General features: G+C 40.6%; 1 protein-coding gene across 8 annotated transcripts in view; it reads right to left on the minus strand.

The window, feature by feature from the left end:
* The window catches only part of PSD3 (pleckstrin and Sec7 domain containing 3), a gene marked incomplete at both ends in the record, with an annotated part of 563,129 nt that overhangs the window by 20,960 nt on the left and 518,665 nt on the right, over nt 1–23,504 (minus strand). For all 8 annotated transcript variants that reach the window (XM_079726463.1, XM_079726462.1, XM_079726467.1 and 5 more), the window contains 2 exons: nt 15,360–15,504; nt 18,619–18,776. In XM_079726463.1, the coding sequence (XP_079582589.1) occupies nt 15,360–15,504; nt 18,619–18,776 (303 nt within the window). The remainder of the gene's footprint in view (nt 1–15,359; nt 15,505–18,618; nt 18,777–23,504) is intronic.

Genomic DNA, 23,504 nt, shown 5'->3' on the forward strand with positions numbered 1-23,504 from the left:
ATGATGCTACATTCTTATGCATGTTGCCTAGTGAATATGAGCAAGAATTTCCCTATAGCATACAGGCACATCTCGTTTCATCACACTTAGCAGATAGTGTGTTTTTTTACAAACTGAAGGTCTGTGGAAACCCTGTGTCAAGCAAGTCTATCGATGCCATTTTTCTAACATTTGCTCACTTTGTGTCTTTGTGCCACATTTGGTAATTCTCATAATATTTCAAACTTGTTCATTATGATTATATTTGTTATGGTGGTCTGTGACCAGTGATCTTTGATGTTACTACTACAACTCACTGAAGGCTCAGATGATGGTTAGCATTTCTTAGCAATAAAGCATTTCATCACTAAGGTATCTAGTTTTTCTAGACAGAATGCTATTGCATACTTAGTAGACTGGGGTACAGTGTAACATAACTTTTATATGCACTGAGAAACCAAAAAAAATCTGTGTGACGTGCTTTATTGAGATATTTACTTCATTGCAGTGGTCTGAAACTGAACCCACAATGTCTCTGAAGTCTGCCTGTGATCAGCAAGAACTGAAATTTCTGGATTTTAGAAAATGTACATCTCTAAAATGACGCTAAACTGTTTTCCAAAGTGTTTCCACCAGTTTACATTTCCACAATAGGCTTGAAACTTCCCATTTATCTACATCCTTGTCAAAATTTGATATCACACTTGCAAATTTCTGCTAATTTTATGGGTATAAAATGATTTGAATTTACATCTTCCTGATTACAAGTGAGGATGAACATCTTTTCATATGTTTACTGGAATTCCTCTTTTGTAAACTGGCTGCTGAAACACTGGACCCATTTTTCTGTTGAGTCCAGATCTGTAAGTAAAATGACTCACAGTTTATAGTTTATAGTGTACAGTTTATTCACAGTCAAATAAATGTCTAAATTCAACGTGCAGTGCTTTACTCCAGCTTCATCATCTTCATGAAGCAAGAATCAAGGAGATAATCTCAAAATAGAAGCATTTTAAAATCATGCCTCTTAAATCTGTCTATTTTCACCACTGAAATAAAAATTCCAAGTGGTTCTTACGGGCATAAATGGATACAGACCATGCAAATTATTTCAATGCTAGAATCCCACCATACAGGAGACACACAGACTTTCCTAACAAAAGTGGATGTAAAAACGGAGAAGGAGGAAGGCAGGAGCCACAAGACACAATATGTTCTTAGGCTCATGCAATTAAATCTGTAATATCCACTGTGAAGAAAGACCAATCAGGAAGCTTGCTGTTCTCCTCCCTTTTGTCTTTGCCCTTAGAATCCATTAGGGAAGCATGCAGACCATTCTCATGGGACAACGCTAACAAAGGGGATTTCACAGAAGGCAGAGAAATACACCTGACAAAGTTCAAAGAAAAGAAACAGAGATAGAAAATGGCATGTACTCATTGAAACTGTTTTAAATTAGGAAGTCACAGCTTAAGTAGGGGCATTAAAGAAATAGATGCAAGAAAAACTACTGTTATATGTCAAGTGATGTACATTGGTAGTACCTGTGATAGCACATACAATGAAATTTTATCCAAAAGGCAAGTTTCAGATGATGTCACTTAATATTTAATTTTTTCCTACTTATATAGTATTTTGACTTTGAAGAAAATTTCATATTTTCCTTTAAAATACCAAACTCTAGAGGAGACCTTCAAGATGGAGGAGGAGTAAGACATGGAGATCACCTTCCTCCCCACAAATACATCAGAGATACATCTATATGTGGAACAACTCCTACAGAACACCTACTGAATGCTGGCAGAAGACCTTAGACTTCCCAAAAGCTGTGTGGTTGACAGGGTCTTGGTGCTCCAGCCAGGTGTCAGGCCTGTACCTCTCACGTGGGAGAGCCGAGTTCAGGACATTGGTCTACTAGAGACCTCCAGGCTCCACGTAATATCAAATGGTGAAAGCTCTCCCAGAGATCTCCATCTCAACGCTAAGACCTAGCTGCACTCAACGACCAGCAAGCTCCAGTGCTGGACACCCTATGCCAAACAACTACCAAGACAGGAACACAACCCCACCCACAAGCAGAGAGGCTGCCTAAAATCATAATAAGGTCACAGACACCCCAAAACACACCACCAGATGCAGTCCTGCCCACAGAAAGACAAGAAGCAGCCTCATTCACCAGAACACAGGCACCAGTCCCCTCCACCCACTGAACCAACCTTACCCACTGGGGGCAGACACCAAAAACAATGGGAACTACAAACCTGCAGACGGCGAAGAGGAGACCCCAAACACAGTAACTTAAAAAAAATGAGAAGACAGAAAACACAGAGCAGATGAAGGAGCAATGAAAAAACCCACCAGTCCAAACAACTGAAGAGGAAATAGGCAGTCTACCTCAAAAAGAATTCAGAGTAATGATAGTAAAGATGATCCAAAATCTTGGAAATAGAATGGAGAAAATACAAGAAATGTTTAACAAGGACCTAGAAGAACTAAAGAGCAAAAAAACAATGATGAACAACACAATAAATGAATTAAAAAATTCTCTAGAAGGAATCAACAGCAGAATAACTGAGGTAGAAGAATGGATAAGTGACCTGGAAGATAAAATAGTGGAAATAACTACCACAGAGAAGAATAAAGAAAAAAGAATGAAAAGAATTGAGGACAGTCTTAGAGACCTCTGGGACAACATCAAATGCACCAACATTCGAATTATAGCGGTCACAGGGGAAGAATAGAAAAAGAAAGGGACTGATAACATATTTGAAGAGATTATAGTTGAAAACTTCCCTAATATGGGAAAGGAAATAGTCAATCAAGTCCAGGAAGTGCAGAGAGTCCCATACAGGACAAATCCAACGAGAAACATGCCAAGAAACATACTAGTCAAACTATCAAAACTTAAATACAAAGAAAAAATATTAAAAGCAGCAAGGGAAAAACAACAAATAACATACAAGGGAATCCCCATAAGGTTAACAGTTGATCTTTCAGCAGAAACTCTGCAAGCCAGAAGGGAGTGGCAGGACATATTTAAAGTGATGAAAGGGAAAAACGTACTACCAAGATTACTCTATCCAGCAAGGATCTCATTCAGATTTGACAGAGAAATCAAAACCTTTACAGACAAGCAAAAGCTAAGAGAATTCAGCACCTCCCAACCAGCTTTACAACAAATGCCAAAGGAACTTTTCAAAGATCTACAATAACAAACCCAAAACAATTAAGAAAATGGTAATAGGAACATACATATCGATAACTACCTTAAATGTAAATGTATTAAATGCTCCAACCAAAAGACACAGACGGGCTGAATGGATACAAAAAAAGACCAGCATATATGCTGTCTACAAGAGACCCACTTCAGACCTAGGGTACATACAGACTGAAAGTGAGGGCATGGAAAAAGATATTCCATGCAAATGGAAATCAAAAGAAAGCTGGAGTAGCAATTCCCATATCAGACAAAATAGACTTTAAAATAAAGACTATTATAAGAGACAAAGAAGGACACTACATAATGATCAAGGGGTCAATCCAAGAAGATATAACAATTGTAAATACTTATGCACCCAACATAGGAGCACCTCAGTACATAAGGCAAATGCAAACAGCCATTAAAGGGGAAATTGACAGTAACACAACAATAGTAGGGGACTTTAATACCCCACTTTCACCAATGGACAGATCATCCAAAATGAAAATAAATAAAGAAACACAAGCTTTAAATGATACATTAAACAAGATGCACTTAACTGATATTTATAGGACATTCCATCCCAAAACAACAGAATACATTTTCTTCTCAGGTGCTCATGGCACATTTTCCAGGATAGATCATACCTTGGGTCACAAATCAAGCCTTGGTAAATTTAAGAAAATTGAAATTGTATCAAGTATCATTTACGACCACAATGCTATTAGACTAGATATCAATTACAGGAAAAGATCTGTAAAAAATACAAACGCATGGAGGTTAAAGAGTACATTACTAAATAACCAAGAGACCACTGAAGAAATCAAAGAGGAAATCAAAAAATACCTAGAAACAGATGACAATGAAAACATGATGACCCAAAACCTATGGGATGCAGCAAAGGCAGTTCTAAGAGGGAAGCGTATAGCAATACAATCCTACCTCAAGGAACAAGAAACATCTCAAATAAACAACCTAACCTTATACCTAAAGCAATCAGAGAAAGAAGAACAAAAAAACCCCAAAGTTAGCAGAAGGAAAGAAGTCATAAAGATCAGATCAGATATAAATGAAAAAGAAATGAAGGAAACAATAGCAAAGATCAATAAAACTAAAAGCTGGTTCTTTGAGAAAATAAACAAAATTGATAAACCATTAGCCAGACTCATCAAGAAAAAAAGGGAGAAGACTCAAATCAATAGGATTAGAAATGAAAAAGGAGAAGTAACAACTGACACTGCAGAAATACAAAGGTTCATGAGAGATTACTACAAGCAACTATATGCCAATAAAATGGACAACCTAGGAGAAATGGACAAATTCTTAGAAAAAAACAACCTTCCAGGACTGAACAAGGAAGAAATAGAAAATATAAGCAGACCAATCACAAGTACTGAAATTGAGACTGTGATTAAAAATTTTCCAACAAACAAAAGCCCAGGACCAGATGGCTTCACAGGCGAATTCTATCAAACATTTAGAGAAGAGCTAACACCTAACCTTCTCAAACTCTTCCAAAATATAGCAGAGAGAGGAACACTCCCAAACTCATTCTACGAGGCCACCATCACCCTGATACCAAAACCAGACAAAGATGTCACAAAGAAAGATAACTACAGGCCAATATCACTGATGAACATAGATGCAAAAATCCTTAACAAAATACTAGCAAACAGAATCCAACAGCACATTAAAAGGATCATACAACATGACCAAGTGGGGTTTATCCCAGGAATGCAAAGGTTCTTCAATATACGCAAATCAATCAATGTGATATACTATAGTAACAAACTGAAGGATAAAAACCATATGATCATCTCAATAGATGCAGAAAAAGCTTTCAACAAAGTTCAACACCCATTTATGATAAAAACCCTCCAAATAATAGGCATAGAGGGAACTTACCTCATTATAACAAAGGCCATATATGACAAACCCACAGCCAACACTGTTCTCAATGGTGAAAAACTGAAACCATTTTCATTAAGATCAGGAACAAGACAAGGTTGCCCACTCTCACCACTATTATTCAACATAGCTTTGGAAGTTTCAGGCACAGCAATCAGAGAAGAAAAAGAAATGAAAGGAATCCAAATCAGAAAAGAAGTAAAGCTATCACTGTTTGCAGATGACATGATACTATACATAGAGAATCCTAAAGATGCCACCAGAAAACTACTAGAGCTAATCAATGAATTTGGTAAAGTAGCACGATACAAAATTAATGCACAGAAATCTCTTGCATTTCTATACACTAGTGATGAAAAATCTGAAAGAGAAATTAAGGAAACACTCCCATTTACCACTGCAACAAAAAGAATAAAATACCTAGGAATAAACCTACCTAAGGAGACAAAAGACCTGTATGCAGAAAACTATAAGACACTGATGAAAGGAATTAAAGATGATACAAACAGATGGAGAGACATACCATGTTCTTGGAATGGAAGAATAAACATTGTGTAGATGACTATACTATCCAAAGCAATCTACAGTTTCCATGCAATCCCCATCAAACTATCACTGGCATATTTCACAGAACTAGAACAAAAAGTTTCACAATTTGTATGGAAACACAAAAGGCCCCGAATAGCCAGCACAATTTTGAGAAAGAAAAACAGAGTTGGAGGAATCAGGCTCCCTGACTTCAGACTGTACTACAAGGCTACAGTAATCAAGACAGTATGATACTGGCACAAAAACAGAAATACAGATCTATGGAACAGGATAGAAAGCCCAGAGATAAACCCACACACATATGGTCATCTTACTTTTGATAAAGGAGGCAAGAATATACAATGGAGAAAAGACTGCCTCTTCAATAAGTGGTGCTGGGAAAACTGGATAGCTCCATGTAAAAGAATGAAGTTAGAACACTCCCTAACATCATACACAAAAATAAACTCCAAATGGATTAAAGACCTAAATGTAATGCCAGGCACTCTACAAATCTTAGAGGAAAACATAGGCAGAACACTCTATGACATAAATCACAGCAAGATCCTTTTTGACCCACCTCCTAGAGAAATAGAAATAATAACAAAAATAAACAAATGGGACCTAATTAAAAGCATTTGCACAGCAAAGGAAACCATAAACAAGAAGAAAAGACAACCCTCAGAATGGGAGAAAATATTTGCAAATGAAGCAACTGACAAAGGATCAATCTCCGAAATTTACAAGCAGCACATGCAGCTCAATATCAAAAAAACAATCAATCCAATCCAAAAATGGGCAGAAGACCTAAATAGACATTTCTCCAAAGAAGATACACAGATTGCCAACAAACACATGAGAGGATGCTCAACATCACTAATCATTAGAGAAATGCAAATCAAAACTACAGTGAGGTATCACCTCACACCAGTCAGAATGGCCATCACCAAAAAAGCTACAAACAATAAATGCTGGAGAAGGTGTGAAGAAAAGGGAACCCTCTTGCACTGTTGGTGGGAATGTTAATTGATACAGCCACTATGGAGAACAGTATGGAGGTTCCTTAAAAAACTAAAAATACAACTACCATATGACACAGCAATCCCACTACTGGGCATATACCCTGAGAAAACCATAATTGAAAAAGAGTCATGTTCCACAACGTTCAATGCAGCTCTATTTACAATAGCCAGGACATGGAAGCAAGCTAAGTGTCCATCAACAGACGAATGGATAAAGAAGATGTGGCACATATATACAATGGAATATTACTCAGCCATAAAAAGAAACAAAATTGAGTTATTTGTAGTGAGGTGGCTGGACCTAGAGTCTGTCATACAAAGTGAAGTAAGTCAGAAAGAGAAAAACAAATACCGTATGCTAACACATATATATGAAATCTTAAAAAAAAAAAATGTTCTGAAGAACCTAGGGGCAGGACAAGAATAAAGACACAGAGGTAGAGAATGGACTTGAGGACATGGGGAGGGGGAAGGGTAAGCTGGGACTAAGTGAGAGAGTGGCATGGACATATATACACTACCAAACGTAAGGTAGATAGCTAGTGGGAAGCAGCCACATAGCACAGGGAGATCAGCTGAGTGTTCTGTGATCACCTAGAAGGGTGGGATAGGGAGGGTGGGAGGGAGATGCAAGAGGGAGGAGATATGGGGATATATGTATAGGTATAGCTGATTCACTTTGTTATAAAGCAGAAACTAACACACCATTGTAAAGTAATTATACTCCAGTAAAGATGTTAAAAAAAATACCAAACTCTAATTTCATGAAGAAAGTATTTCTTAGCTGCTGAGGCAATGGGGACAGGCAAGCCGGTGTTCAAGATTTCACAGTGAGTCCAGGGCTGAGACAGTGCAGGAGCCTTCCCTTCCGAAGCTCAGCCCAACGGTTCAGCCACCAGCCAGGCCCAGAAGTCAGCTCTCCATCCTTTTACACCAAGCCTAAGACTTAGGGAGGGGAGGGAGGAAGAAGACCAGAGGGAGGGGCAGAGGTCTGGGGGGGAGGACACAGCTGTCCGCCCGCACTCTAACTGGACACCTACGAGGTTGACAGGTGCTGTGCTGGGTGCTTTTTCCCACTGTGGAAATACAGAACCCCAGGAATTCTAAAGTGAAAGAGAACCTGGCCTTCGCCCCTCTAACCTCTTCCTCTTGGAGGCCATGGAGATCCAGAGAGGTCAAGTCCTTGCTTGAGGCCCCAGAGGTAAAGGCAGAGGGGTAGCAGCCCCATTCTCCCAACTCTGAGCCTCCAGACAACTGTATAAAATCCAAAGGGCTGCTGAAAACACGAGCTTCAAAACAGTCTGCTCCCTGCTGGATCAGGGCTGACCTGAGCGGTCAAGGCTCTTGGTAAACGCATTGGTCCTCAACTGCCTTCTCTCCCGTGGCTCTTAGACACCCGGTTTTAACAACCAGGTCCTTTCTGCAAACCCCACTCAAAGCCAGAGTTCCCCGGATTCACAGCCGATTCCTCTGCTGCCTGTACAGCACTTACAAGTCTACAGCACATGCTCAGTACAAAACATACCCTGACCCCTGTGGGAATTTCGTCTCCTCTACTGTTTATAAGCTCTCTGGAGGCAAAGCAAGTTCATTTTCCCTTCTCTCAGCTCAGCCAGTGTCTAGCATGGTGCTGGGCGGGGGAGAGAACGGGAGGCACTGTTCTGGCTTGTAGACATGACCTGCCTAACATCAACTGACCCCTTCAGCTTCCATTAGCTGAGAGCCAAAACCAAGTCTGAGCTGTTTTTGTGATGCCCACACACCTCACACAGTACCTGATATATGGGTCTCTCAGGAAACAGGAACTGACTTACTTTTTAAAAACGGAATAAGTTGACTTACTTTTTTTAAAAAAGGGAAGGTAAAGAGAGAGACCTCAGACTGTTTCCTTGTGCTGTTTTAAAGTAGATATGATTTAGAAGGTAATGGCATTTCTAGGAATCTGCTAGGCAATTAACAGGTCAAATTGCTAAATACTGCAGGTTCATCAAACCCAAGCCGCAGGAATTTAGACTAAAGAACACCTGCCTTCAAGTCAGCCCGACAGGGGCTATTGCTGAAAGCACCATCAGAAAGATTTTGTTTCATCATTTCACGTTTAAGATGGTTTTAAAGACCTTAAGCAGTGTTTAGTGAGCTTCAGCATAATAACCTAATTGTTTTATTGAGTACCTAGTATATGTTAACTATTTAATTCAACCCTCTAGTAAATGAATACGAAAGCTGTCTATTCTGAAAACGTGTAGCAAACAAAGTGTGGTCCAAGTTCATGCCAAGGAGTCTAGACTGCATCTTGTTGGCAATAGTGAGCCAGTTAAGGTTAAGTGACATCAAAGCAATCATGTTTTAGCCAGAACTGTGCAGGATGGATTGAAGAGAAGCAAGATGAGAGGAAGGGAGATCTCCCGTGGTTCTAGGAAGGGTCTGCCAGAGTTTTCCAAGGCAGGGCATGCGCCCCAGGCAAGGTGATCCACTGGGAGGAATTTTTAAAATCAGCACTGAGATATAATTCACACTTTACCACACAAATCACCCATTTGAAATGTACAATTCAGAGTTTTTAAAATATATTCACAGGGCTGTGCAACCATCACCACATTTAATTTTATGACATTTTAGATCCCCTAAAAGAGACCCTTTTGGAATAGAATCACACAACACGTTCCTTCTGTGACTGGCTTCTTTTACTTAGCAAGCTTTCCAAGGTTCATCTACACTGCAGGATGTATCAGTGCTTCACTGTTTTATGGCTGAATAAAGTCCCATTGTATGGATATATCACGTTTTATTCATCCATTTATCAGCTGATGGCCATTTCCACCTTTGGCTGTTTGAATAATGCTGCTGTGAACATTCATGTAAAAATTTTTATGTGAAGTATGTTTTCATTCTCTTGTTACCAAAGTGGAGTGAAATTACTGGGTCACATGCTAACTCTATGTTTAATCATTTGATAAACCACCAAAGTGTTTTCCAAAGAAGTTGCTTCATTTTATATTCCTATCAGCAATATATGAGAGTTCTAATTTCTCCATAACCTCACCAATATATTACTTTTCATAAAAATTTTTAAAAACCTCTGGCCATCCTAACGGTATCTCATGGTTTTGATTTGTATTCCCCTAATGACTAATGATGTTCAGCACTTTTTCATGTTATATTGATAGTAAGACACGTAAAAAATATTTTATTTAAAAAATACACATATTGGGGCCTCCCTGGTGGCGCAGTGGTTGAGAGTCCGCCTGCCGATGCAGGGGATACGGGTTCGTGCCCCGATCCGGGAGGATCCCATATGCCGCGGAGCGGCTGGGCCCGTGAGCCATGGCCGCTGAGCCTGCGCGTCCAGAGCCTGTGCTCCGCAACGGGAGAGGCCACAACAGTGAGAGGCCCGCGTACCGCAAAAAAAAAAAAAAAAAAAAAAAAAAAAAAAAAAAAAATACACATATTGAAGGATATCTGCTCAAGTATTTAGTGTTGATAAGGTAAATGACCAAAAAATTAGGACACCAGTGATCTGGGTACAAGATAACAAGAGTCTGAATTAAGAGATGTGGGTAGGATATGAAAGATGTGTAGGAAGTAGAAGTGACAGGACTGAAAGTATGGCATTGAGTGGGGTGGGAAGGGTGTGCTTCTGGCCAGTGAGGGACACACTCTGAGAACGCCTTCATCCTCTGAAAGCCCTCTGTTCCCAACGTCTGCCTGTGGAGAGGGGCGTTGAGAGGGCGCGTCAGCCGGTTGACCCTGGAGCCGGACCTGGGCACCCGGAGGCTCCTCACCCAGCCCCCGCCCTCGGAATGTGCGTTCTGCTTGCCTTCCCCTTGCTAGAAGCTGCCCAAGGATGCGGCCTTGAGACAGTAAGGTGGTGTTGGGACCATCTGGACGGCCTACCTGACTGGAACCCACTTAAGGCTGCTTATAAACTTTAAGATCCTGGAGGCGGGTGCAGAGATCCACTGTGTCTCAGATGCCCAAGACAAGCCTCGTAAGTTCCCTTGTGTATTAAACCTGCCACCTACCAGTCCGGAGTGGCTGCCTCTTTCTTCGGTCTCTCCTTGCCCTCCTCATACGGGGCCAGTTTGTGAACCAACATTGCCCCATTCACCTTGTCCTTAGCACTACTGCCATGTGGTCAAAGCACAGGATAGCATGAGGGTGAGAAGCAAACACAGAATCTCCTGTTTGTGACTGGGTTAATCACAAGGCTGGCCCTCAGTAGTTAGCATTTAGTGATCATCCATTGAGTCAAACTTCAACAGAACAGTGGTTGGAATTCAAAGCAGAAAACAGGACAAGATACCTGAGGAAATGACACCGTCATGAGGTACAGGTCTCCAGAGAAGTAGTGAAATGGAGGCAGGTTTTGTCACAGGGCAGGGTCTCTGGTCTGCACTGTGTATGGCAGGACACCGGTGTGTCTCAGAAACACACATATTACCCGGGACCCTGGCCCAGACCTGATCAATCGAGGCGGGGGGGCCGCGGGATGAGAAATGTGCGCTTTAAATAAGTCCCCAGGTAATTCTTATGCACATTAATGTCTGAAAATGACTATTTTGATGAGTAGAAAAGGAGGTCCAGTAGATCTTGAAGACAGCCAACCATGAAATCCTAAGTTTGGAGTGCTACACCAGAAGGAGAAACAAAACTTACATTTTCACACTGGTCTCTCTACCTGCGACAGAGGAAGAAAAATGTGCCCTGGCAACGTGGTCATGAAAAACAACTAGAAGAAGGCAACTCCTCCCACACAGCAGAGCTGCTCAGAAAGAACCACGCTGCTCTGACAATAATCAATTCCAATAACGACGGCTAATATGGTTTGGAGAGAAGACAAGAATAAATTAAAGAAAAGCCTGCAAATGACAGGGTGATGAACAGTGTGTCTTTAAAAGCACCAAACAATCTTCTAATTGAATGTTTAGTTTTTTCCTAACACTGTTTGACTTTTTTCCAGCAGGGCACTCACACTGTTATACATTATTTTGTAAATTGAAATTATCCAAGCGGTCTGGGATTTAGGGGAGTGGCAGCCAGGCTGTGGGCATGCGGAGAAAGGAAAGACGGCCAGGCTAGAGCAGTGGCTCCCAACAGCAGGGACTGGCCCCACAGGACATTTGGCCATGTCTGGAGACATTTTGGTTGTCACAACTGGGGGATGATACTGGTATCAAGTGCGAAGAGGCTGGGGATACTGCCCAACATCCTACAATCCACAACAAAGAACTACTCAGGCCAAAAGGTCAGCAGGGCCGAGACTGAGAATGCCTGGGCTAAAGGAGGAGGCCTCGCCTTCAAGGCACTGGAGGCCCTGTGGGCGCATCCGGACACATCTTCCAGGTTCACTGAAGGTGCACTGTGACTCCAGCCAAGACATGCCCCAAGAGTCTCCATCTGAAACGGAGGGCACCCCAAACCCCTGCACCAGGCTGTGTGCGAACCAACGCTCTCTCCCTCTTTCTAACCTGTTCTTTATCGTGGGCTTGGTTCTACATGTTCGTTTCTAATTGTCCCATTACTCTCAAAGGTAAGGCACATTTTTCATTTTTAGTAAACAAACACGACGACCTGGGCAGAAAATACAGAGTTAGTGATAGAAAGAATCTTAAAAACATTCTAGACAATTTCCTCATCTTCCAGATGGAAAACTGAGGCCCACAAAGGCTCGGTGACTTACTTGTCTGGGAGGAAGTCATCGTATTCTTTTACAAAGAGATTAAATTCCCGAAAGGGTTTGGTCATCTTATGTGACACAAGAGGATGCTTCTTTCTGTTTACTACTTGCGTATTTAAAATCTTGAACCCGTCATTTTGATCCCATTACAAATGCATTTTTTGCACCTCCATGTTCAAAATGAGGAAAAATATCAAAAAAGTTATGCATTCTATTTTTAATTCCAATGTAGGACATTTGTTTAAAATAAGAGATTCTGCCTTGATAAAGGTGGTATGATCCTGTGGTAAAAATATACAAATAGATAAACACATTCATTTTCACGTATAAGTGACTTAACTAATGTACAGCCCATACATAAATAGGATAGTAACACATTTCTCAAAGTAGAAAATAAACAGAAATGTAGGTTCTACAGTGAGGAAAGAACAAGGAAAAGCTCTCATGTTGCTCTATACTTATTAATCTTCCTCTTTAACTTCAGATCACCTTTTCCCCCGGATCTTTTATAGGAGTAGTTGTGAGAAAGACCAATCTATTGAAAGATAACAATTGGAAAATTCCTAGTGAAATTAATAGAGTAAAACTCAACTTTTGAAAGTATTTTTTGCCTCTAGTTATTCAATTGTTTTTCTCTCCTCTTACCTTATGTAATGTGGCTTACTATTTATGTCAAGTACCCAAAATTATAGTGGGGAAATGCATTTGCTTTAAGAGTTCGTATTTTAGTTGCGTAGATGGAGAAGTCTGCCCACATACTTTCTGGTCATCGATAAGAGGTAAAACCTTCCTTTTCTCTTAGAATATTTATTTTCCTTGAAAGTTAAATGCCATTCTGCCTTGTAAAGTGAGCTGGCTCGGTCCTTTCTATTCCTAACAGCTTTTTCGGTAGTTAGTCTATGAACTAGACAGGAATAGCAATGCTTATGTGGGGAGCATCCAAATCATGTTAATAATAATTATGAATTTACAGAAACAAAAGAATCTCTACTGAAACCATGCCTCCTCTGTTCTCAGCACCAGCTTGTCTTTACGAACTTGGGCAGGACTCGCACACGTCCCCTCCTCCACATCCTCAATGCCTTCCATCCCCCTTAAGGATGACCAACGCGGCCGCTCCACCATCACTTCCGAAACTGCTCTCACTGTAGGACCCAGTCACCTGCTGCCACTTCACAGGAGATCTTTTTGTCCTGTTTGTAGCCGATCTTTCCCCCCTTCTCTTGGCATGACATTCTCCCTGGGTCTTTTCTTGATTAACTTAAAAACTATTGTTTCTCAAGTGTCTGTTTTGGTCTGCTTCTGAGCACTCATCGCAACATTTGGAAGGAGAAAGAGGAAAAGGACATCGGAAAGGACCCTGGGAAGATGCACCAGGAGGGAAAGCAGGAGACGATGGGGTCCCAAAAGCCAGATCAGACACCACAGTCCTCAGTGTCCAAGCCCAGGTGACAGCCCTTACTCCTCACTTCAGGGAGCACTAAGGACCATCAACATGCCCCAAACCCTTCCACTTCTGCCCTCCTCCTCTTTAACTAACTTAGTTTTCCCCTGCATTACTGAAAGCGCCTTCCCGCTTTAGTAGTTTCCTCCTCTAGTACTTTCTTCCTATTGTAACACGAATAATTTTTAAAGCACAGATTTGATCACATTAATTTCCTGCTTATACTATTATCCTAAGGATGCTGGGAACCAGTGAAGCATCCAAAATCCTACACCTGACAAACAAGACTTTTCATCATTGGGCATTTGCTTACCTCCACAGAGGAACATTTCTTGCCTCTTCACAACACTCTGTACTCAAGTCACATATGATAACTTATGTGTACCTCCTGCATCCCAGTGCTTTCTCCTCTGGGCCTTTCGGACCCTCTGCTGGATCATTCTCTTTCCCACAGCACACCTACCTGCTGCTCATCCTGTGAGCTTCATGTTAGCTAGCACACCTCCTCCTTCCTCCAAGGCCAGGCCCTAACTTGCACCCCAACAGTACTCTGGACTTATCCTTCATGTACCTCTAATCAAACTGCGTTACAATTACTTGCTTGTTTATATTTGCCAATTCAATCCCAGAGACCGCCTGGGTTTCACTTGCCTTCCTATTTCCAGTGCCAAAAATAGTCTCTGAGGTACAACAGGCACATGATACATGTTAATTAATAAATGTTCCACTCATGATGTCAGATGTGTAGAGGAGCCAGTTAATATCAAGACTTGGTGGATTAAAGCCAGATGAAACTATTTCTATTATTGCACCAATAAGAAATTCACAAAGACATCAAAGTAGCTTCCAAAATCCTTAACTAATCAATGGCAATCGCAGCACTGCAGACAGGTTTAAAATTGGCAAACGTGGCTTGTATGCAATGTCTCAGGACAGAGTTTTAAGTAAGAGAGGAACACAATAAAATGTGGTCTTTAGAGAGATCCCTCCTACAAAAGGAGAGTAGCTCATGTGAATACATCTGAAGAGAGTTCTAGCATGCTTTGTCTGGATTAGCTGGGAAAACCGCCAGGGTTCACTTAGAGCCTCCCTGAGAGGAAGGGAAGGCTCTGCTCCACTGCACTGTGAACAGTGGATCCCTGGGAATACTTCTATATACTCAGCATCAGATACAGTCTGGGATATGGGAAAAGCGCAATAAAATAAGAAGTTAAATGAATGAATGAAAAAAAAAGCTTGTTTCCAAGCCATGATATCTAACATTAGCCAGTTATTTAAAAAATATGCACCATTAGTAAAAACAAAAATCAAAATCAAAAATCAAAAATGAGCCTGGAATGACTAAGTAGTAAACCAATATAAATTTTAGAAACTCAAATTCAAAGTATGTGTCCTACCAACCTTGACTCAATTGTGTCAGCTTCCCACATGAAGTGTAAAAGCCAGCACACTGCATTTTGCCCCACTTGTACAACACTGTCCTCCAGGGCAAGGTCTCACCCCTGCCCCCAAAATATGGAGTATTATTCAAATACAAATATTAAGAAGATTATTTTACAAAGTGCTTTCTTCCAAGGTCAAAGCACGATCAAAATGACTAACCTGAGACAATTTTGTAGTGGTGGCAGGCAGAAGTGGACGACTAAACTTCTTCTGAGATCCGATGGCTGCTGGAAATGGTGGTGCAGAAAATACAGCTGCAACACAATTAATTTTGTTTATCCACCCTTGCATTTCCTCTGGACTCCTATGAGAAACAGATATATTTACGTTAGGGTATTTCTGTATCTAAGTGCATCACATCTTGCCCATTTCTCATTACTGATCTAAAATGGCATATAAAATCATTTATTCTTCTTGGTACAAATAATCCCTGACAAAACTTCATTGGAGACTAACATTTTCAAAAGCAATCACCATGGCAATGAAAGGCCCTGGAACCTAGGCTCATCATAGTATAAGGCTATGATTATCCCCCAAGGATACAGAAGGAAATGAAGCAAAATCACTTCGCAATAAATATTTACTAACCCCCCTACTTTCTATTTGATACTAGGCTAGGTCAAAAATTAATTTAAAAATTAACTCATCACTTCCAATCACATAATTTGATTTTAAAATGCAACTGTGGGATAAACTGATAGAGGGAATGTAAAAGGGTATATATACCCCCTTTGGAAAGTAGTTTGGACAGTTTCTTAAAAACTATAAACTATAAATTTATTATACAACCCAGCAATTCTACTTCTAGGTATACACTCAAGGGAGAAAAAAACATATAGGCACTAAAAGATTTGTATGTGAATGTTCATAGCAGCACTATTTATAAGCATCAAAAAGGAGAAACACTCTAAATGTCCATCAACTAGTGAATGAATAAACAAAACATGGTCTAGGGCTTCCCTGGTGGCGCACTGATTAAGAATCTGCCTGCCAACGCAGGGGACACGGGTTCGAGCCCTGGTCCAGGAAGATCCCACATGCCACGGAGCAGCTAAGCCCGTGCACCACAACTACTGAGCCTGCGTGCCACAACTACTGAAGCCCGCGCCCCTACAGCTGTGCTCTGCAACAAGAGAAGCCACCGCAATGAGAAGCCTGCGCACCACAACGAAGAGTAGCCCCCGCTCGCCGCAACTAGAGAAAGTCCATGTGCAGCGACGAAGACCCAATGCAACCAAAAATAAAAATAAATAAAATTAAAAACAAAACAAAAAGCAAAACCACGGCCTATATCTGTACAGTGGAATACCACGCAGCAGCAAAGGTATGGAGTGCTGAGGCAGGTTACAGCACGGATGACCCCAAAACTTCATACTGAGTTAAAGAAAAGCCCATGTATTCTGTGACTGCATTTATATGGAAAATCCAGAAAAGGCAATACAAAGAGGAAACTAGTGGTGTCTGGGCTGTGGGTGAGAATGGCACAGGGGATTGGGGTGGGGTGATGAAAGTGTTCCAAAACTGGAGTGTGTTGCACAATTCTGCAAATTTGCTAAACATCATTGTACACTTAAAAGTATGTACAGTATACCTCAGTAGGACATAAAAAAAGCCACCTGAGAGGGTGTGGAAATCTCCTGATGTCAGTATCATACTTTTAACTTATATGTCATGTTTGCAGAGCCCAGCACTGACAGCACTTGTGAACTCATAAATCAATGGAAGAAATAGTCCTGAACTAGGTGAGATACCCACCAGGTATATAATCGATAAAAAGATGGACAAGAAGTCAGCACATCTAAAAATCATTTCCTGTACTGATTACTCTGAAAGCTACCACCCTAACCTGACATCACACCCAGGTGTCACCCTCATCATGCCCTGCATGCCTCTCTGACCCGTGTGCCTCTCCAACCTGTTATTTCAGTCGACTGATTTCTGCATCAATCCCACGTGGAGTAATTAGCTCTCCTTAGTTACCGTATCCAGCATTTCAGACATTTAAAAACAATAATGCTGGGGAACAGAATAACGTGGGGGACCTTTATGACTAATGGCTGTGATTACACATCCGGCTGTGGCTCCCTTGTGCTGCTAGCCATCTCCCACACCAAAAACTCCTGTGTGACTTGGGTTTCCTTACAACTTCCTCCTCACCTGATGTCAGCAATTTCATGCCTTTGCGAGCTCAGCATCCCCAAATCACCAGAGTACCTGGTTCTTGTTCTCATTTCCTCTGCTAGTCTTCCACTGTTTTGATCAGCAAGCCTGCAGATACCTGTGTTTACTCTATTGATGTCAAATTTAATGCCAGTGCCTAATGCAGCCAGTTGGTAGTGTTGTGTTGAGAGTGATTCTGAAGTCAAGCTCAGGCTGTAAAAGGCATGCCATGAAGAATTAACACTGCCTGCCATGGACACTGATGCTATGTGTGCTATTAAAATTCCTGTTCTAGAGGCTCAGTTCTAAAAATCCAAAGTTTCTTACTTCATAAATCCAGAATTCTCCACGTGGAGGGTTCCATTTTTAATCTAAAGGCTGTCACAGACCCCTTACTAAACTGGCACTCCATCCCATTTCCTTGCCCACAATATGATTTTGTCTTTTCCTTCTAGTTTAATCACAAACTATTAGGGCTCAGAAGGAGAGAGAAGAGAGAGAGAGCAAAATGAAAATCTATACTTCTTGAACAGCCTCTGTGTGCCAGGCACTGTGTGAGGCTCTTTACATGCTTCATCTCATTTGCTTCCACAAGAACCCTGAGAAATAAACATTATTAACATTATTATTATCATTATCTACACTAGCCACCAGCTGAGGTTCAAAGAGGTTAAATTTACAGGTTAGGACGAAGAGTTAGGAAACGGTAATCTGAATCCAGGTCTATTTTTTTTTTTTTTTTTTGCGGTACGTGGGCCTCTCACTGTTGTGGACTCTCCCGTTGTGGAGCACAGGCTCCGGACGTGCAGGCTCAGCGGCCATGGCTCATGGGCCCAGCCGCTCCGCAGCATGTGGGATCTTCCCAGACCGGGGCACGAACCCGTGTCCCCTGCATCGGCAGGTGGACTCTCAACCACTGCGCCACCAGGGAAGCCCTAAATCCAGGTCTATTTTACTCACTGTGTGATAGAACTTGCATACTAACACCCTTGTATTTTATTTACGAGGGTATTACAGTCTAGAGGTGGTAAGTGGTTGACAAAGGGCCACAGGGCTACTGTGCAGCAAACAAAAAGCTGGCCCTAGGGTTTCTATGTCGTATTCTAGTCTTCTTAGACAGTTGTCTCCCTACTGCAACCAGTTAATGACTTTGACTCCAGCTCAAACAGTTTCCCCTGCAGATCCCGATTCTATTTCTCGGTGTAAAGTGGTGCCCTGCAAACTAAAACACCAAACCAAACCAACCAGCGAAACCTACTGGGCTTGAAAAAGCAAGACCCTCCAGTCAGCAGTTTTTAGCTTGAGCACATTGGGTTTCTTCTCGTAGTCCGTGGCCCGGGACGCCAGTGCGTGGTGCACACTCACAGCGTTTTTCAGGTCCTCTTCCGACAGGGCCTTCTCTGGCTTATATTCGTCCTGTGGGCAGATACGAAGAAAGCAAAGACATGTTCAGACTTCATCTTCTCTTTTTAAAATCTAAGACCATAAGAAAAATTTTAGAGAATCCATGAAGGCGCATGAAAAAAGTGAAATGAATGGTGGTAGAAACAACTCCTTGCTACTTCATAAATGTCATAAAAAATCCTGTTCTTTGAAAAGTATGCTCAGAATGAGAAAATACACGTTTACTAAAGGGGCACTTTTGAAAAAGCTGGTATATAATAATTAAAGTAAAGAGCTAAGGAAGGTCAAAGACAAAATATCTATCACACATGTTTTATAGTGATTTAAATGAAGCTAGGTCTAATAGGGTGATTTGGTTTCAGGAGCTAAAGGACATATGCAAAAGCCCCCAGGACGCATCAGCAGAACTGTACTGATGGTGAAAACCCATGCCACTGTGTTTGCTCAAAAGATACTACGTTTCCCTGATACTTTCTTTTGAGGCAAATATTATTAAAAGAAAAATGAACAGTAAAATAAAACAATTTCTCCAGCTGTTCTCTGAAAGAAAAGAGGAAAATCGGTTTAAACTTAAATCAGGAGAAAGCTTAGCTCTGTTATCATAAATTTGAAAAATGGGTAAAATTACATAAAAAGGAGGGTGTCATGGATAGATGCAGTTTTATCTTTGGGCATGATACAGACACAATTCATAGAATTTATACAGGTTCTTTTGTATGGCTTCCTTCCACAACTTCCTTCCAAACATAACTAAAAAAAATCCCAACTAGTAGAAAAATAAGAATTTAAAACAAATGTGATATTATTATTATTATTATATCTAGTAGTTTCCTTGGGTCCATAAGAATAAAAAAGGCCTGAAAACTAATGTCAATATAGTAGACATTACAAAGTGTTGTAGGAGATGTTTTTTAGTTTTTAGATGTTTAAGTTCCTCTCCCCCCTTCCCATATTTTATCAGACTTGATGCTAAATAAACTTGCACTTCTTCTGTAAAGAACACACACACACACACACACACACACACACACACACACACAAAAGTCCTCACCTTCTAATTAGTACTAAAAGCCTAAAGGAAGACACTGTCTATTCTGTTATCACAGTCTGGTTTTACAAATTTTCAAAATGATAATTACACTCTCCCATACCTCCTCCTCCCTTCCCCGTGGCCCCAGCACAAATCGAGCTCTTCAGAGGTACTCTTGTCATAGATTCAAAGTGAGTCAGAAATAAACAGCAGCCGCTGATCCTTAGTGATCACTGTCAGTGACAGTGCTGAGACAAAGGTGGGAAAACCTGATACTCAGTAAATGCCAACAGCAATATAAAAATTACACAATTTATAATACTAAATGATAAAACTGCTACTTTAAGATTGCTACAGCTCAATTTTCTTAAGCCTCAGAGGTTAAGAACTGCTGTCGACAATAACCATTTTCCAGAGAAGTATGAGGAATAAAGGAGAATTATTTTAAAATCTTAAAATAAATACAATATATTTACATGTATCTGTTCTACAATTCCCACTAATGCATAAAACTATGATCTAGCTATGTTTTGGGGTCTTGCCTTTTCTACATGGGATTTTTCTTAGTGATTTAGCATTCCCAAACTTCACAGATCTCCTTCCAGGGGAATTGTTCTTAGAGCAGGAGTATCAGCTAGAGGCAGCATGACAACAAAGTCCCCCCGGCCTCAGAATTAGACTGCAATAGAGCCCTGCATGGCTGGCCATGAGCTCAGCTTACCCACTTAGCTCCAGATAGGAATCTGAGGTGGATGAATTATGGGGAGTGGGGATAAGTGATCAGGGACAAAACTGTCTTCAGAGAGTTTATATACACTAAGTCCATTTCCATACATACTGATCTCTAACACACCTGATATTTGAGTTTGCACAGAGATCAGCCTAGAAATTTGCATGCACTGTTTTTTGATATTCCAGGTCCATAATTTGGGTTTTTATCTTAATTCTTTCTCACTAGTTTCTTTTGGTTAATTTTTTGTTGTTTGAATTTAAAACGATTACTTACTTTTTTATTTTTCATATTTCTTCTTTAATTAAGAATTTAAGACTATAATTTTTCCTCTGAGTACAGGTTACACATAGCTTGGGAATGAAGAGTATTTTTTCATTGTTCTCTAGATGATTTGTAGTTTTATTTTTTTCTCTCTTCTTCAATCTTAGTCATGTCAAAAAATGTTTCTCAAATTTAAAGCACCTAAAGTTTTTAGTTACTTATCATTATATATTTCCAATTTTACTGGTTTGTGACCAGAGAATGTGGTCTGTAAAATCTATTTTATTTACTTAAAATTTGCTAAGGTTAATTTCTCAAGGTTTTCCAACAACTTGTTTAGTTTTTGTTATTGTTCCATGGACATAAAAAAAGTTATTCTCTGGGCTTCCCTGGTGGCACAGTGGTTGAGAGTCTGCCTGCCGATGCAGGGGACACGGGTTTGTGCCCCGGTCTGGGAAGATCCCACATGACGCGGAGCGGCTAGGCCCGTGAGCCATGGCCGCTGAGCCTGTGCGTCCGGAGCCTGTGCTCCGCAATGGGAGAGGCCACAACAGTGAGAGGCCCGTGTACTGCAAAAAAAAAAAAAGTTATTCTCTGAGGGATGAGTGTGTATTTATATTCAAGTTTATTGATTCAGTTCCTCTATGTTCTTACAGTATTTTTCTACCATGTTCTGTGTGCTATTTATTATTTTAAAATGTTCTTCTTTATCCACGTTAGTGCTTACTTACATAAGATGGAAACTTAAAAGGCTCTTTTCTCCCACCAAATGCTCTATTTCTCTGTATCAACAAGACTTTTAAAATAGTTTCACTTCTCTCCCTACCCTTCCCATTAATCCTAAATTTTGATAAAAGTTTAGTATGTTTTATTCTGTCGTCTTATTAAAATTATCTTGTATTATGTATTTTCTGTTTCAAGAAATCCTATTTTGCACTTATATTACATATTCCCTGAATCTCTCCTTATTCTTTTAGATTTAACTGTGTCCATGTTTCATTGCTCACCTACTTTCTATCTTTTCTCCATCTTGAGGTCTCTTTTCTCATCCCTTTGTTATTTTCTCTTCTTGCAAGTACTTTTCTCAGGTGGGTGATGTCCTGCAGTCCTTACTTTCAAGTGTCTCTTGCTTTCTTGCTCAGGTGGAGAACTGAGTATGGAGCTTTGGGCTGCAGTCTTTTTCCACTCAGTACTCTGCAGATGCTATTCTGTCTTCTAGCTTCCAGTTTTACTAAAGTCCAACACCAGTCTGATTCTCTTTTGCTTTTCTTGTATTTTCTGTCAGGAATCTCATAGGGTTTTATTTTTATCCTTAGAATTTAGGAAGTTTTGCTCGGCCATGCCCTAACATTCTCATCTATCTGGTCTGGAACTAAAAAAAATCCCACTCTAGTTCTCCCTTATATGATCACTCACTTGTACTGCTGACAGCTGCTAAAGACAACCAACCCAGCTATGCAGATGTGTGCCACCCAGATGTATGGTCTCCAGCTATGGCTGCACCCAGTGCCGACTGACAATGCTTTTACTCCTCCATGATAACCCCTCTGGTCCATTCTGCCAAACGTCCACAATTCTCTTCAACACTCCTATCCCACGACAAAGATGGTTAAGAGCACAGGTGCCTGGGGTTAGACCCATCTCTTCAAATGTCTAGCTCTGATATGGTACTTAACATTTCCATGACCATAGGCAGGTTATTTAAACTCATTAAACTTCATTTTCTTTGACTGAGGAATAGTGATAATACTTTACTCATAGAGCTGTAGGATGAAATTAAATGAGATACTATTTTTTAAAACTCAAAATAATGCTCACAGCAGACAGTAAGCACTTAGATGTTAGCGGATATAATCCCTAATAATAATTTTTAGTAGCATATAGCTTGAACTTGTATGTTATAAGGTCAAACTTGTAAATGTCAAACTTTCTGCTTACATGCCCTGTAAATGCAAATTTTGTGACCACCTTTATCCTCTTTCCTCCTTACACAGAGGAGTCCTGCTCAAGGCTAATCCTGTACTCCAGGATCAACCTCCACCAACCCTTCCTAGGATCTTATTGCGTTGGTTATTATCCTTCCACTATATTTTAAATCATTCGTTATCTACAGGCTTCTTCCCCACAGCCTATAAATACCCTCAAGGTCTCTCTATTATTTGTAAGATAATAGTCCCTCCTGAATATTGCTTTCTCCTAGCTGTCACCTCTGTCACCTCTCTCTTTTCCTTTATATAAAATGAGTTAGGAGTCCACATTAACTACTTTTATACATTAATTTCCAGTTTACCCTTTAACCCACTGGAACCTGGAGTCCATTTCTACACTTCATTGAAACTGCTCTGGCAAAGGTCAGCAATGACCTCCTAAATGCAAAATTTAATACATTCTTTTAAGTTTTCATCTTATAGCACTAAAGGAAGTCAACAATACTCTTGAAATTCTTCCATGGCTTCTTACAATTCTCTCCTGGTTTCTCCCCTATACTCTGACCATGACTCTGCTATCTCCTCTTTAGCCTGTTTGTCAGCTGTCAGTTCTGCCACTGGCCTTCATCCTTTCTCATCCCATAAATGCGCCTTGGGATGATTACGACTACAGCTGACGCTTGAACAACGCATGGGTTGGGGCAAGTGAAGATCCACATATAACTTATAGTCTGCCTTCCATTTATGAAGTTCCTCCCTAACCTCTGTTCCTCTGTATCCACAGTTCT

The sequence above is a fragment of the Hyperoodon ampullatus genome (assembly GCF_949752795.1).
Source record: "Hyperoodon ampullatus genome assembly, chromosome: 20".
Lineage (NCBI taxonomy): Eukaryota > Metazoa > Chordata > Mammalia > Artiodactyla > Ziphiidae > Hyperoodon > Hyperoodon ampullatus.